Source organism: Pagrus major, chromosome 3, assembly GCF_040436345.1.
Source record: "Pagrus major chromosome 3, Pma_NU_1.0".
In the NCBI taxonomy this organism is placed as follows: Eukaryota; Metazoa; Chordata; class Actinopteri; order Spariformes; family Sparidae; genus Pagrus; species Pagrus major.
This window is the reverse complement of record NC_133217.1, coordinates 21,953,114-21,968,054: the sequence shown is the minus strand read 5'-3', so window position 1 is coordinate 21,968,054 and position 14,941 is coordinate 21,953,114. Positions and strand designations below refer to the sequence as shown.

Below are 14,941 nucleotides of genomic sequence, written 5' to 3'. Positions count from 1 at the left end.
TTGTCGGGAGGGCTGACCGTCACCATGACAACAGTAACTGATCGTCGCGCGACAAACACTTGGTGAGTTAAAGTTTTTTGCCGGGGACAGACGCTGTTTTTCGGGCAGAAATGTGACGAAGAGTTGGTCAGACCGACAGGCTGACAGACACTTCTCCACGAATACCTGCGGTATTTTTTTCCTCACATAAGTTGCCAAAGACACGACCAGTTACTACGTTCCTGTTGTTTGGTCCTGTTGTTTGGACATTTATTTTTATTTTGTTGAGTGAAGGATCTGTAGAGTTATCAGACACCAACACCATCAGATCGACACGCCCTCGCTCCGTGCCGCCGGTTCGGTTCGCCTCTGATACTACCTCCGGAGGCGCAGCGAAATTTCACCCCTCACCGCATCTGAAACTTTCACACAAAGGTGGATGCGGAGAATTGGCGCAGTATCCCCGCATGCAATGGCTGCGTGAATGGGGCTAGTGACTGACAAGAGGGTTCTAGTGAGAGACACGAGGAAAACAAACAAGCATGCAAATGGAAATTATCGAGGCCGGCAAAATTATCGAGCTCATTTTAATTTATCGTATGATTAATTGATTTATTGATTATCGTGACAGGCCTAGATACAGGTCTGTAGTAGTGGATGTCAGCTGAGTCTAGGGTGGGTTTCTTTAGGAGTGGCTTTACTGTAGCTGTCTTGAAAGGAGTTGGAATATGGCCTGAAGTGAGGGAGGAGTTGATCAGGGTGGTGAGGAAAGGCAAGATGTGGTGTGAGATCGGGGGGGGGATGATCGTGCTGGTCGGGAGGTAAGGGGACAGAGAGTGTTTAAAGAGGAGGAGAGGGAGGATAACAGAGTGGAGGAGGCTTCCTCGTGGACATTAGAGAGAATTGTTCTGTAGATGGTAGTGAGGAAATAACAGTTGAGGAGAGAGTGGCGGGAGAGAGGGATTTCAGGTTGCGACGGGTGGTGACCATGCGAGGTGTAGGGGCGAGGAAAGTGGTGGACTTCAAGGGGAGAGAGAAAGCGACAAAGTGGTGGTCGGACACAGTGAGCGGGGTAACAGAGAGTGCCGAGGTACTACAGGACCTTGTGAAGACAAGGTCAAGTTGGTTCCCAGCCTGGTAGGTGGGTGGAGAGGGGGAGAGTGTGAGGTCAAATGTGGAGAAGAAGTTGATGAATTCAGATGAGTGCAGCTTCTCTGGGGGGATGTTGAAATCACCCAGGACAAGGAGTGGTGTGCCATCGTCAGGGGAGCAGCTTAGGAGGGCATCCATCTCATCAAAGAAGTCGCAGAGAGGACCGGGAGGGCGATAGATCACCACAATGTTGAGCTTGAAAGGAAGGGTGACAGAGAAAGCGTGGAATTCAAATGCAGATCTGGGTAGGTGGTCGAGGGTAAGGACCTGGTAGGACCACGTGGGTGAGATGAGGAGTCCAGTTCCTCCTCCTCAACCTGTTTGTCTCGGGGAGTGTGAGAATGAGTAGGCAGTTGAGAGGGCAGCTGGAGTGGCAGTGCTTTCTGGAGTGATCCAGGTCTCCGTAAGGGCCAGGAAGTGGAGAGTCTACAGGGAGGCATAGGCTGAAATGGTGTCTGCCATTCCTCTCTTGACTCAGACTGGCAGTTCCATAGCCCCCCTAGTACTTCAAGTTCAGTACCTGTGGAGAATGTTGGGTAACAGAGATTGGCTGGGGTACAGCCTCGAGCAATGGGTCTCCAGTGAAATCTTCTTTAGTTTGATGTCCTGACTGGGATTGGGTGGGACTCATGGCTGCGATCTGTGGTGGACAGTGGGTTACATGGACTTCCTCGATAGACTCCAACAGAGAGACTCCCTAAGTCTTTGTTCGGCTGTCCTGATGCCGCAGCGGACACTGTAGTGACTAGCTCACATGTGCTAGATTTACCTCATGTAGGCTCAGCTCCGCCCTGCAATCAAGCCTATTCACCACACCTGACTTGGCCGAAACTTACTGATAGCTACTCAGCTTCAACAGTTTCACAAGAGTTGACACAAAAAGTATCTAGACAAGATTAAATATTTCAGCTAACTCTCCTCACAGAATGCCTAAACACTGGATCTACAATTTCTCCTTACTCACCAGCAGTAGTTCACAGCTTCCTTCACCTGGACAAAATGTAACACTTTAGAAGGTAACATTAACAGAGCAGAGCAGTGGTCAGCAGTAACAAACAACACCAGCTGACAACTTTTGATTGTAATCTCAAGAATGCCTTCAGGGAATTACTTCAAATAAGGTGCAAATGTTCACTTGAATGGAAGGATGAACTGATTAGATTTTGGTGGCCAAAGGTCAAGGTCATTGTGACCTCATGGCACCCCATCTTCATGAACGCAATATCTCAGAAACGCCTTTAGGGAATTTTGGCAAATTTGTTCCAAATGTCTACCATGATTCAAAGATGAACTGATTAGATTTTGTTGGACCAAGATCAAGGTCACTATGACCTCATGGCATCCCATTATCATGAACGCCATACCTCAAGAGAGCATTGAAGGTATTTCTTCAAATTTAGTACAAATGTCCACTATGATTCAGGGATGAACTGAAAAGAATGTGGTGGCCACAGGTCAGAGGTCAAGGTCTCAGTGACCTCACAAAACACATTTTTGGCCATAACACAAGAAGTCATACAATAATTACAAGTTACAAGGTCCAGGGTAAATTTGTTTGTCATTTTGAAACAGGGGTTTAAAAAATGAAATGATTGAGTCATTGAGTCCTGCTACATCTATTTCAGACAATAGAGTTTTGAGGAAGAGTTCAGGAGTTTCAAGGCCTGGGGAATGAAGCTGCACTATAGTCTGGTAGTATGGCAGCGGATACTTCTGTATCTTTTGCCAGATGGCAGCAGGGTGAACAGACGTACAGCGTAAGTCGTCTTTGAGTATCCTTTGGGCTCCCTGCAGACATCTCACTTCACCGATGTCACTGATGCTCTGTGGGCGATGTTCTGGCTGGTTTTAATCACCCGCTGTAGAGCCATCCTGTGCTGTGCCATGCACGAACCATGACAGTTTGTGATGTTTCCAGTCAGGATGCTTTCTTTTGCTCCTATGTAAAAGTTGAGCCTTTTCTGTGCTTTTTTAACGAGGGCAGTGATGTGTGTTGACCAAGATAGGTTCTCAGTGATAGTAATTCCAAGGGACCTGTAACTGTTTACCTGCTCCACCTCAGCTCCACTGATGTACACAGGGCTGTGTGTCTTTGCCTCCTTTATTCTAAATCAACAATCAGCTTCTCTGGGAGTGCAGTCAGGGGTGTGCAGTAGGGGGAGGGGGCTGAGCAGACAGCCCTGGGGTGGCTCCGATGTTGAGCACTAACGTAGAGGAGCTGTGACTGCCACTCTGAACTCTCTGTTAAGCTCACCCAGCTTGTGAGGAAGTCCAGTATCCAGTTGCAGAGTGTTGTACTTAAGCCTAGTGTGTTAAGTTTTCCAATCAGCTTCATGGGTGAGATTGTGTTGAATGCTGAGCTGAAGTCAACAAACAGCATCCTGGTGTAGTTGTTGTTATTCTCCAGGTGTGTAAAGATTGAATGAAGGGCAGTAGATATGGTATCCTCTGTTAGTTCTGAAACCATACTGGTCAGCTTCCAGGCTGGCAGGGATGTTGTCTTTGATGTGCCGGAGAACCAGTTTCTCAAAACACTTCATCAGGATGGGGGTGAGGGCCACAGGGTGGTAGTTAGGGATGCAACAATATTCAATATTTTATCGAACCGTTCAATACACAAAGGCAAACAATACAATACAATACAATACTACAATAATGTTTGCTGTTTAACTTGATTGGATACTGCATTTTTTTTTTATGGAAGGCAATTAAGATAAGTGTTAATTTTTTATAATAAGGTTTGTGGTTTGACTATATCTGCTTTTAATTATTTTTACATGCAATATTGCCTTTGCTAGTGTGAGTAGTTTTATATTAAGATATCGAAACCGTACCGTTACCGTGGCCCAAAAACTGTGATGCATACTGAACTGTGGGAAAACTCTACCGTTGCATCCCTAGTGGTAGTCATTAAGACTTTTTAGGTACAGGAATGATGATGGCTGTCTTGTCTTAAGATGAAATTTGACATACAGATGTCTAATAGGACAGAATGATGAAGTTGTGACATCATGATATCCTGCCCTGGAACAGCCATAGCCCTGGAACAGCCACTTGACAGGTGCGCGGAGGCATCCCAGATAGCAAAATTTACCAGACACCCTCACCTGTCCCAAGTATCGGATGACCAGCCACCCTCATCCGGCCAACGTACTGCTATGGCTTGCCACAAGCAGCATAGAGTCACCAGATGTCAGCCAAAAGTGAACCAAATCATTCTGTCTGGTGTGGGCCAGATCTGGGCATACAGTAATACTAGTATACTTCTACTCTAGTCTATGTCTTACACCATGGCTTGCAATGTAAAGAGCTGGACTGTACTGCTAACTAGCTTATTACGTTGACAGATGAAGGCAACCAACATCATCTTCAAGTGAGAAAATAGCAGCAGTTCAGCTGTTTATATTCGGAAGCCGCTGAATCTAGGCCATATTTACCACATACAACTTTTTTATTATCAGACCAGTGTTTGGATAGTACTAAGTGTGCCAGAATAGAGTGTCAGGCCCTAAAATCTACCATGGACACATGGATGACTATTCTCATCATGCACATATTGACAATGACTCACCAAATGTCTCCATCCTCATAAAAACTCAATTTGCTTCTTTCCCCTATAGCTGTTTCATGCCGGAAGCAGGATGGTGGGCAGGCAGACATTGAGGCTTGTCTTAAGTTTGCCAGCTCCATGCCGCCTATCACACAGCCCTGCCAGCTACCCTGCCAGGAAGACTGTCAACTCAGCATTTGGTCCAAGTTCTCCCCCTGCACAGTCGATTGTGTGGGCGTCAGGACCCGCAAAAGGATGCTAGTTGGTGAGTGACAGACTTTAACTTGTAGGCAATGTCCAGATTGCCCTTGGAGTAAGATTCATTAAAGGATGTCAAAAACTGATTAGGAGATTTTACATTTTATATGTTTTAAATTGACTTAGAGGGCTCAAAACTGTTCTTTAATTGGTTGTGAATGCTTGAATGAACATATTCACTCCATTCAAACATCAAATATTCATCTCAAGTGGGATTGAGGCTTACCTCATTGATATCATTCATAATTTCAGAGATATTTAATGTTTTACGGACATTTTTGCCCCATTCACGCAGATGGATGGAATGTTCAAAAATCCCACATTTTGACATTTTTTCATTACTCGCTCAGGCTTCCAGATAGAAACTCCATTCAAACTTTGGATATTCAAAATATTCAACTTTCTTTGAAACTTAGTTATATCTTAGTTATAATGTAAGTCAAGTAGAAATTCCTTCAAACCCACTAATTCTCAAACACCTCTCACTCCTTCATACATTCATATAGAAACTCCATTCAAACTTTCAAACATTCTAAAAGACTAGGACTTTCTCACATCAATTTAACTTTTCATGACATTCACGTCACAGTTCAAAATTTCGTAATTTTCATGACATTTTCAGAGTTTTGCATTGGTGTGTATGGGGCAGAATGTTGAGAGTCAGAGTGGAGGACTCAACTGACAGCACAGAGGAGAAAAAAAATACTAAACCCTTTACTTCAGCTTGCTCCCATTCCCACAATGTTCACTCAAGCAGCAAAATGATGACATCAGCTTGAAGGAAAATTTGTGGACCAATACTTTTGGCTCAGTGGGCTTTGAAATTACATGATGAGCGCTCACCAACTGTTGATTAAGTCCCATTAATATGAGAGGAAAAATATTTGGAGGCAGGCAAACACATCCACAACTGCTCCACTAGCCACATTTCTGACAATAAACACACAAACATTTCACAGTGTGTGCCATCACCATAGCAACCGATAACAATTGGGCCAAGACAGAGACAGATTTGCTAAGTTTAAGTGCAGTTTAAAACACACAGTGGCACACACACTATTATTATTATTATTCAAAGATTTTACAGTGTCAGCTTTTCAACAGCCAGCATTCACAACTACAAGTTCTTCAGAACTTGACTTTTCTAGTTTCATCTAAACTCCTACATTGCCACAGAAAACTGCAAATCCAAGCAGGCTTCGACCGAGCAGCTCTTGAGCAGCCTCAGTGTATCAGCTGAGGGTTCCATGGTACGGCAAAAAATTTTTCAATTACATTTAATATGTTTTTTTTTTCAGGGAAGAGCAAAAAGCGGGACCAGTGTAAAAACCACCAGGTGTATCCCTTAAGTGAGACCCAGTACTGCCCATGTAACAAATACAATGCCCAGCCTCTGGGCAACTGGTCTGACTGTGTTCTCCCTGAGGGTGGCCGTATGGAGGGTCAACTGGGCATGAGGGTCCAAGGTGACATCAAGGAGTGTGGCCAAGGATATCGTTACCAGGCCATGGTATGCTATGACCAGGACAACCGCATTGTGGAGACCTCTCGCTGTAACAGCCATGGTGAGATTCCCATTCTTAAGTAACCCACTAACTTTTCTTGTGTTTTAGAACCAGCTACAGTAATCAAAAATACATGGAAAAACACTGATCAAAAATCAGGAAGTTTACCTCAAAATGCTGACAATTAATTAACGTCCAGTGGTAAATTAAACTCAAAGAAACAAGGAAATCCTGTTTCTTTGAATATTATCTTTCTGTCAGAAATGTTTGAAATGAACAATCTACATGTATTACATGTCTAGGCAAAATGGAACTAGCAGGGATCACTGACCATCTGAATGCCAACACCTGGTGAATATGACTTTGTCTAACCCACTTTTCCTGTTTCAAGTGAGATTATGTGTCTTTTGGAAGATCAAATGACACATTTTCCTCTTGGAAATTTAAAATTAAATTCAGTTAAATCAAACACTCCACAGAATAGACAAGCTTCCCACAAAAAACAGTAGGTATCCCACATGAAACAATTGTTCTGTTCATCCTGGAGGCTGGCCTTACTGTGCGAGGGGCACCATGTCATGGGGCAGCTGTCAATCAAAGACAGCTGATGATTCCCTCAGAGAAATGAACAATTATTTGGACAGGATTCATAAAAGATTATCATAAATTGAAGTTATTTTATCATTGAAATGTTGTTAAATTGAAGTAAATTAGCATAATACAATAAGGTGGTGATGCAAATTATTTTTATTTTTAGAAAAAAAGGATATATAGTTTAAAATCTAATAAAAAATCGCAACTACACAGCACTACAGATAGAAAAAGATAACTGTAGTAACAGCATGAGACTGTAATCAGCGTTCGGTTCATTATTTAACTTGCTAAGCAACGGTTATTCATACCGTACACATACTTTCTTCCCAGGCAAGAACTCTGTTCATCCTAAAAAAAATTCTATTGTCCCCAGATCAATTATCATATGTATCTATTTTGTGGGGCTCATATGGGCTGTTTTGGACGGCAGTGACAAACAACCTATTTTAGTACAGATATGAAGATTTAATGCATCTTGAAATGTGGACTTCAAATGAGACAGTGGAGAGAATTGATGGTTTCCTACCTTGACCCATTTCAGGATCTGTTATCTTATTTTTATTCATGCTGTAGGCTCTATGCAAAAGAGAATTATTTAAGCGAGTATTAACTCGCTAAAATAAGTAAAGTAGGCAACAACTGTTCTTCAACAAGCCATCCTTGGGATCAATCAACCTTTTAGGCTGATCACATTTGATCCAGCTGAGGGTCACTTATCAGTGTATCCTTTTATCAAATCTCCTGTGTAAATTCTACAATCAGTCAGGGGTATCTGGGCATCTATTTGCTGCCAGCAGTCCAAATCTGTCAGGCCACTTTGCGGTAAGCTGTATTAACATTCCCCAGTATATTCCAGTAAAAGGAGAAAAGGGAATTAAGAATCAAAGTGCTGTTGTATTCTGCATCTTAGTCCTGGGAAAATACAGAGCACATCAAAGCACTCGGGGGAATGAGTGTGTCTGTGTTTGCTCATTGAGAAACCATTGTGATTCAAAGCCTTCCTCCCAATATGGGGCTGCTTGATGGTAACTGGCTGTAACTGTGAAAATATAGTGGACTCAGTGTTGGTTCTGCTGCTTGCTTTCTCTCTGATTCAGGAGTCTTTGATTGGCCAGAGAGTATTATAAGAATAACATTGTAATTGCTCGGTCCTTCCTGTTGATATTTGCCCTCTGGCTACAGCTGGAGATTAGTGGTGCTAGGTTTGTTTATGACATAAGTCATAAAGATCTATATGGGTGAATCTGGAATCAGCACCAACGAGTAACAGCAAGAATGCTTTCATTCCTGAGGATTGGCAGCAAGGCTGGTGATTTTGCTGGGAGTTCTGTATTTGATAAGAAAGTCCAACTGTTGAACTTTCTTACCCTTCTTATCTCTTATCTCCCTTACATGTCCTCACAACAGGTTAGATCAATATGCAGTCAAAAATCCTACCTTGGATGCTCTCATACAGCAATTTTAGATCCTGCAATTACATTTGTAGTGTGTTTACATTTCCCTTATTTCCTTTTGACAACCTTTAGAGTACATTTTTGCTTTCAATCTAACTCGTGTTAATAGACACACATATAGAGCTAATTTGTAGGCAGTGTTGGAGGTAACTTGCTACAAAAGTAACATGTTACAGTAATATATCGTCACCATCTTAAAGTATTGGCCTACTTTGAGCACTAAAGAGAAATACTAAAGTGCGTTTCTAATAGGATTTTGGAAATATTATTACAGTGACTATGTCCAGAAATCTGTTACTACTTGAAATTAAGTGTTTATTGATGTTTTTACACACCATGCCACTTCCATGTTTGCGCAACCGGATAAATATCTCCTGAAGAAAAAACATGCTGACAGCAGGCACCAAGTGTGTTTGTGTTCAGTTATGCCTGTGATGAAGTTCACCAGAGACTCCGGACCTTTATCCTGCAGTGTATTCTTTTTCCATCTCATGACTGTACGTTCATGAAGTAAAGTACATTTTCTCTCCATTCAGCAGTCAAATATTACCGTTACGGTATGATTTTGGCAGCTTGTTACTGTAGACAAGTTGAGAAGTAATAGTGAATATAAATCTTTTTAATCCCAAAAGTTAACCAAATAAACTGTGCTCTCCTCGACTCCGGGTGTTTATTCCTCCAGGCTCTGCCCACAGTTGTCTCCTCCAGAGCTCACCAGCTCCAGCAGCTTTCTGCTGGTTAATGCAAACGGGGTTGCTCGTTAATCCAAAACACTGGCGTCCAATTGACTGTTCAGCAAGTCATATTGTTTGTCCTACATTTGCATAAAACATTTTTCAAAAGGCACCAGCACCACAGATACCGCCGAGAGGTCAAGATCGCTGACTGGAATTAGCTGAGGGAATACCTAGCAGACAGACATTTTCAATTAACATCTATGGTGTTTTTTTCATGTTATTGCTGTTACAGTAATGATTGTTGCAATACCTGCCTGGGTCTAGAGCAATCAGTGCTGATTGCTTGTGCCATAGTGTTATCACCACATGGTCCAGCCAGGTAAAAACTGGTTATTCACTGGAAAATGTCCACTGTTCCTATTCTATTCCTCTATTTTGCACCATGGACTGGCCACAACATGCGGACATGCCACTCCACCCACGAAGCAGAGATCTGATTTAGTTTTGATTTGTGATTTGTTTAAATTTATAATTTGGTATCTAAATTAAATTATTCATCAAGAGCATTGGTGTGGATGTTTTCGTATTTATCTAATAGGATGCAGCATATCAAAGTTAAAAATGCACTGTACAGGAACAATGTACAATTGGTGTAACTCAGGAATTGGTTTTAGGCCCCATCTACAACAACAGTCTAAAAACAATTCCAAACTCTAGCTTAAATGCTTGATGTGTCCATTTCTGCACCAATGAAAGAAAACCAAATAAAGACAATGTTGCATCCTCACAAAAATACCCAAACATTTCCAGCACTGGTAACATTTCATTGACAGTTCTGGTCTTTCCTCGTCTGTAGTGGATCATGGATCTGTATTGAAGCTTTTCTGTTATTATGTGATTGGTTACAGGGTACATTGAGGAGGCTTGCATCATCCCCTGTCCATCTGACTGCAAACTGAGTGAGTGGTCAAACTGGTCACGCTGCAGCAAGTCCTGTGGTAGCGGGGTCAAAGTTCGCTCCAAGTGGCTCAGAGAAAAGCCATACAATGGGGGAAGACCATGTCCTAAACTGGACCATGTCAACCAGGTGAGAGAGGTCTCACTTAAAACTTTGTTAATGTTTCAACAAAAGATTACAATGTATTGTTTGTCTGTTTGAGGTTGCTTGTTTGTCACTTTTGATAATACTATCACATTAAATATATTTTTCTGTCTGATTCCTGAGTACAATTGTCTGAATGACTCTTTCTTTTGTCACTCTTTTCTCTTCTTTGATGAATGGATTCCATCCACAGGCTCAGGTAAGTACACATTTTTATTTACATCTATCTGTGGTAATTATTTCAGAACTTGGTCTTTCCTTTTCCTGAAATATTTTCCCCTTTTTTTTTTAGTCAAAACTTTTTTTTTTTATAGAAAAAGTCCAATAAGTAATAGTCTATTATAGATTGGATTTCAATCCCAGGAATCATCGGTAATTTCAATAAATATTCTTGCTCATAACTGCAGATCAGCCCCAGAGCTTAAAGACATAAACAATATTCAGTTTTCACTTTGTTGTATTTCCTGCTCAAGCTCAGGCAAGTAACTGCTGTGTTTATATGTGTCAGGTGTATGAGGTGGTGCCGTGCCTCAGTGACTGTGGCCAGTATGTCTGGGTGGCGGAACCCTGGAGTGTGTGGAGGGTCAGCAATGTAGACCTGAGGGATAACTGTGGTGAAGGTGTTCAGACCAGGAAAGTCAGGTAAGATGAGACAAACCATGTCTACAGCGCCTGACCCAAGGCATTCCTCAATCTGTATTCTTGTCTATTCTTGTGTTCTCATGGGCTATTGTAATGTCATCAGTCACACAATATTTAATTCAGAGTCTGCATTTAGTCATTTAAGTTCCAAACACCCATACGTGTTTATCCTATATCACTTGTGTAGACTGTGGGTAGAGTATCCCAGAATGCACTTTGCATCAAACATCAATGATGACCGAGGACAGCCTGACTCAAAACTGTTATAATTATCTCTTAAACAGATTTGTATCATTTCATTGTGAACCCATCCTTGTCATACATATGAGACAAAACAAAAATACATACATACTTTACATAAATACGTACATACAGTGGTGGTCAAAAGTGTCGGGCCTGGACAAGGAAAGAGGACTCAGGAGCAAATTTAGAGCAATATGAGCAGGTGTTTATTTGAGATTTGATATCTTCACTTGAGCTCTTAAACCAGGTGACAAACAAACAGGCTATGAAACAATCTTATCTGTGGGCTATAAAACAAGAAACAAAACTACAATAAACTCGAGGCAAAAACGACCTCAAAGAAAAAGACTAATGAAACAAAAACTCACTCTTAACGAGGCACAGAAAAAGTACAAGGAACTAAACTACACTGGCACATACGGCTGTAAAAACTTATAACAAAAAATCACTCCAATCGGAGGAAAAAGAAAAAAGGCTAAAAACAAAATCTACGCTATCGACTACCTATGAAAACGAATGAAACAAAAGAGGCACTCCACTGGAGGCAAACAACAGGCTATGAAATTATCTATGAATACTCTGAAAAAGGATTATCAAACGAAAAGTCACTCATTTAAGAGGAAAAGTAAAAGAATACAAACTCGCAAATTTCGTGGCTTGGATCTAGGCTGTGGACGAGGGCTGGGGTGCGGGACGAACACAAACACTCTGGCACAAGACAAAGGGAGAACGCAGACTATAAGCACATGAGGGAATTGGGGAGCAGGTGGAAACAATCAGGGCTCAGGTGAGACAATCAGACCGGTGACACATGAGGAAGGGCAAGTGACCTGAAACGAGAGGAGAGTTAGGTTTCAAAATAAAACAGGAAGTTACGAGACAAAACCCAAGACAAGACAAACCTCACCGCGGTGTGACAAAAAGTTTACATACACTTGTAAATAACATAGTATATCATGGCGGTCTTCAGCTACAATGATTTCTACAGCTCTCATGTTTCTGTGATGGAATGAGTAGAACACATACTACTTTCTCACAAAAACATTCATGAAGTTTGGTTCAATAATGAATGTATTATAGGTCTTCTGAAAATGTGACCAAAAATATACATACAGTCATTTTCATATCGACAAACTTCTGGTCGGCCTCTGGCTGAATTTTTAACCAGATTTTTAATTCGTTGAAGTACAAGTAAATTGCTGGCTTCCTGGCACAGACTTGTTTCTTCAGCACAATGTAACAAAACCTACATTCATGTGCCCAAGATCCAATCTTCTGGCTGATGATTTCAAGTCTTCCCGAAGAATTTGGAGATTATCCTCCGTTCTTCATTATTCCATTTACTTTCTTTAAAGCACCGGATCCAATGGCAGCAAAACAGCCCCACAGCATAATACTACACCCACCATACTTGACAATAGGTATGGTGTTCTGGGGATTAAAGGTCTCACCTTAAGATAAGATATGCTGTATTGTCCCAAAAACACATAACAGTTTATATGTATACAGACATACATACACATCCGCTGACAATGGCGACATATTGCACTATACCCTTACACATATTGCACAGTGGCAACATTGCACATCCCTAATAGCCAACTTCTAGCCTACATTACATATTGGTGTTGAGGAGCTAATGGACATGAATGTTTATAATGGTTCAGCATGCATTTGGAAACCCTGAATCTTTTAACAATAAGGTAAAAGCTGGAACTCTTGGTGAAGACTGTGTGTCAGGTCCAACACTATTTTCTGTGTATTGTCTGATTACCAGTGTTGGGTAACGTTACTTTTAAAAGTAACTTATGTTACAAGATTACTGTCATTAAAAAGTAACTTGTTACGTTACTGAGTACTTCAAGATTTCCAAAAATTACGGTAAAACCTCTTTGCGACTTATATTGTCCAGATGGTGTGTAGCCAATTGTAGATGTACCTTTGAATGTATGACTCTACTGTCATTTTGTAGCCTTCTTTACGGCCCACAATCATTAACTCTGCAGCCTAATAATTGGAATGACAGATGCACTATAACATTTAAGGTTTTCATTGCATTTCTAAGCTGTGACAATACTTCCATCTATTGACCATGTATGAATAATTGCTTCTACATTGACGCGTACATAGACTGAGTAACCAGAACATATCTTATTACAATTAATTAAAGGAAATGTTGTAGAATTCCGATTTATTTAGCAATATAGTTAGGAATTATTTACCCTTTTGTTTAACAGTTATTTGCATGAAGTTAACGTTCTTCACGACAATTTCCCTAAAAGAGGAATTCACTCGTATAAAAATTTTGTTTCTTTGCTCCTTTCTTTTTTTGTTTAAATACTCCCAGTTGACATACTGCTTATTTTTGCTATTTCAGTGGGTCATGGTGCATGACTTATATGCATTTATAGCACATTAATCTCTGTGTTTTAATAATTTAAAGTTTCAACAGTTGCCCTCTCAGACAATGAAAGGAGGAGACTCGTTGACCGACCAATGACACACCTGTTTCCTCCAAACATAAAATCAACAGGAAACTCATGTTCTGTGCTCTTTCTTCCCCTTTGGCTTTTTTCTTGCAATCTTTATGCCGTCCGCTTTTCTTCTGTTCTTTCTCTTCGTGCTTCTTTCTTTTCCACTTCTTTTTAGTTTCATCTCTTTTGTTTTACTGAGTGTCTTACTCTCATTTGTTCTCATATACTTATTATTTGCCTTTTTGTTTTGCGTGCAAGCTTTTATTTTTCTTAATTTGACAACCAAGTTTCAACGCCAACTGAGTCTATTCTAACTTTGCTACCAGTTTTATACAAGCTTGCGTTTTTCCCGAAGACTTTGAACGTTTTGTGTTGTTCGGCCAGTGGCAAATTAAGTTAACTGGCAAACACATTAGTTCTGCAATTAAAGTAATACGTTATTTAGTTTAAAATAAAATAAAATCCCTGAAGCATCGGCACTGTTTCTGTTTCGTTCAGGTTGCGTGCCAGCAGAAGGTAAACCTACAGTTGTGTCAGTGCACATGTGTAGCTAGCTAATTCAGTGTAGCGAGATGGCAGAGAGGACAGCATTAACTTTGTGGAAATATTCCCATTATTTTAAATTTTTGGGCAAAAAGGACAAGAACAACATCATGGTGAAATGCAGGTTGTGCCTGAAGGATAAGCGCTTGTCAGCTGCGAAGAGCTCTGCTTCAAATTTGAAGAAGCATCTGCAGGCTAAACACAGCTCCACAACACTGGGGAGGAGAAAGATACCGGTGGTGCTACAGCTCCGAAACAGCAACGGCTGGCTTTTAGTTAGTGTAAATTTGTGCTTTTATCATTTCTATGTAAGCACTCATAGTTTATGGGTTCATTAGTTGCATTTTTAAACATTGTATACAAGGTTATCAGAGCCTGTGTTGTATTGTTATGAAACAGCTGTGCCTATACTGTATGCCTCTGCCCAGTTCACTGTCAGATTGTTAGAAAAATAAAGAGCTGTAAATGTTATATTGCGTCTGTCATTCCTATTATTAGGCTGCAGAGTTAATGATCGTGGGCTGTAAAGAAGGCTACAAATGATGGTAGAGTCAGTATGTTCAAAGGTACATGTACAGTTGGCTACACGCCATCTGGGCAATATAAACCAACATGAGCAATGAGTCGCAAAGGGGTTTTACCGTAATTTTTGTTGACTCTAAAGTACTCTGATGCGTTATTTTTCTCAGTAGGTAAGGCAGGAATATAACAAGTTACTTATTAATGGCAGTTATCATGAAAAGTAAAAAGTGATTGGACCTTATGTGG

General features: G+C 41.0%; 1 protein-coding gene across 1 annotated transcript in view; it reads left to right on the top strand.

Annotated features, from left to right (window-relative positions):
• thsd7aa (thrombospondin, type I, domain containing 7Aa) overlaps positions 1–14,941 on the top strand; it is a 207,665-nt gene that overhangs the window by 145,696 nt on the left and 47,028 nt on the right. Inside the window, 5 exon segments of the mRNA XM_073463190.1 lie at positions 4,752–4,946; positions 6,238–6,504; positions 10,078–10,256; positions 10,465–10,470; positions 10,780–10,913. Of these exon segments, the coding sequence (XP_073319291.1) occupies positions 4,752–4,946; positions 6,238–6,504; positions 10,078–10,256; positions 10,465–10,470; positions 10,780–10,913 (781 nt within the window).